The sequence below is a fragment of the Hydractinia symbiolongicarpus genome, chromosome 14 (assembly GCF_029227915.1).
Source record: "Hydractinia symbiolongicarpus strain clone_291-10 chromosome 14, HSymV2.1, whole genome shotgun sequence".
Classification (NCBI taxonomy): Eukaryota; Metazoa; Cnidaria; class Hydrozoa; order Anthoathecata; family Hydractiniidae; genus Hydractinia; species Hydractinia symbiolongicarpus.
Genome location: NC_079888.1, coordinates 14,096,541 through 14,098,680, shown reverse-complemented (window position 1 = coordinate 14,098,680; position 2,140 = coordinate 14,096,541). Strand labels below are relative to the sequence as shown.

Here is a 2,140-nt window from a genome sequence, read left to right as displayed (position 1 = left end):
ACCACAACCTTTCGTTTATTAGGTTTACAACCACAGCTGCATGTAAGTTAACCCTTTACATCGACCTTTTGATTCTAGATTTCAAAAAATCCCTATTTTTTAATATTTTCATCCCAGGACCCCAAATAAAGATTTTGGCAAAAAAAATTTCGGAAAAATGACCAGCAACTTGAGATATGAATTGTTGCCATATGGCAACTTTGTCGAAAATGGGTTGAAATTTTGTTGATTAAAAAAATTGGAAAAATTTCGAAAAAATGTTGGAAATAAGTGTAATTTACAAACTAGACCTTGTGTGATGTGATTCTAATGATTTCGATAGGAATTTAATGAACTATTTGTTGCCAGATGGTAACATTGCCCCAATTTGTTAATTTAGTTGTGCAGAAAAAAAACTTTTTGTTACATGTTCGAAACATTTTCTCCATACGAAAATTATGGTGAGCCTGTTTTTGAAAATAAGGGCATGTAACAAAAAGTTAAACAAGCAATTTTTGAGATGAAATAGTGAATATTGAAAAGACATGGAACAAAAGTAACGTACATATACTAGTGAACAAATAATATAGAAGGCAAAAATACTAGAAAAGGTTATATATGAGATATTAGTTTTTTTGAACTAATAAAAAAAGAACAAAACACAACAATCACAAACGGATTTTTGCATTAGCTGATTCAATTTATATACCTAACTTAGAATTCTCGTTGGCATTGGTTGAAATCAAAAACTCTAAAATATATCTATAGCTATGTGAAACAAGATAAATATATTACCAAAATTTTACTCTTTAATTTGAAAAACGAAAAAGAAAGATGTCCATATTTCAAGTGTTCAATCATATGTCTAATGGTGATAAAAGTCATAGAAGCAATTTCTTTCGGATGTGAAACAAAGGTGGACTTCACATTTCATGCAAGCAGTTAAAATAATACCCTTTTTGCAAAATCTACATCGACCCTTTGTATCACGATAACATGGCCAGTGCGCTGTGGCATCAGTTCTAAAACAATTTACTGGTGTTGGTGTCAAAACACGTCGTCCTGGTCCTGCAACAGCATCTTCTATAGACTTATGCTTCCTGGGTCGACCAACAGATCGCTCCAAAGGTTTTGATGCAACAGTAAGGCCAGCAGCTACTTTGCTCGAGAAAGCTAGAAGAGGGTATTGATTTTTCTTTGGGATACGAAGTTGGTCAGCATATCTGCGATAAAGAATCCAGGAATTGACTTTGCACATATCAAGAGCATGAATGATAACTTTCAGGTACCATCTCTTTGTTTTCATTGGAGAGCGATATAATGCAATCAACATATCAGCCAAGTCAACCCCACCCATTGCATAGTTATACTCCCTAACAATTTCAGGACAGGGGACCTGGATATGACTTTTTGATTTAGCATCCCATCTTCTCAAAGTGCCGCTCTGTTTAAAGAAGCAGTAGGTTGACGCCAGTTGGACACTTTTATTGTCGAACCAGCGCATTAGCATAATGCCTGAATTTTTGTCAACCTTGTGAGATTTGCTTCCTCTCCCCGATTTTTGCAATTCCTTTTCTGAGGAAAGAGGACAGTTTGCTAAACGATTTGCTCTCATCGTTGCGCAGGTCAAAATCCCATACTCTTTCAACTGTAGGAGTAAGGACAATGTTGAAAACCAGTTGTCAAAACAAATTTTGAAATCTTTCTGGTGTGGGAGATTTTCAATCAATCTCAGAACAACATTTTCACAGGATGAATTTTCATCTTTTCCATTTTTTCCAGCATAAGGGAAGAATTTATACATAAACCCTGATTGTCCTGCACGAACAAACATTTTAAAACCCCATTTTTTTGGGTTTTTTAGATTATATTGCCGTATCCCACTTCGTCTTGTTTTAGCAGGTATAATTTGCTCATCAATGGATTGCACGGGTTCTGGTTCAATTTTGGAACAATTTTCCTGAATGGCCTCAAGGACTGGCCTGATTTTGAAAAGTTTGTCGTTTTTATTTTCAGGTTGTTCTTTTGTTGTGTTGTCGACAACATGTAAATACCTGCGAAGATCAATGTAACGTTTTGCCGACATTACATCTGCTACTTTCTCATATCTGGTCTCCGTCTTCCAATATATTTGATAGGTTGGAAGCTTGACAATCCCCAT

General features: G+C 35.3%; 1 protein-coding gene across 1 annotated transcript; it reads right to left on the bottom strand.

Moving 5' to 3' along the window:
- Positions 1-326: 326 nt before the first annotated feature.
- On the bottom strand, positions 327-2,140 carry LOC130625199 (piggyBac transposable element-derived protein 3-like). The gene is made up of 4 exons (XM_057440262.1): positions 934-2,140; positions 689-730; positions 545-549; positions 327-446 (listed from the first exon to the last, which is right to left on the bottom strand). Exons 1-4 carry the CDS (start codon positions 2,138-2,140, stop codon positions 327-329), a joined length of 1,374 nt encoding a protein of 457 aa, XP_057296245.1.

What these genes read in the sequence shown, in the direction of transcription:
- LOC130625199 (XM_057440262.1), bottom strand. Translation starts at nt 2,140, where the DNA reads ATGGGGATTGTCAAGCTTCCAACCTATCAAATATATTGGAAGACGGAG. An exon ending in ATGTAGATTTTGCAAAAAGG is followed by an intron (nt 731 to 933) that starts GTATTATTTTAA and finishes GATATATTTTAG; the next exon opens with AGTTTTTGATTTCAACCAAT.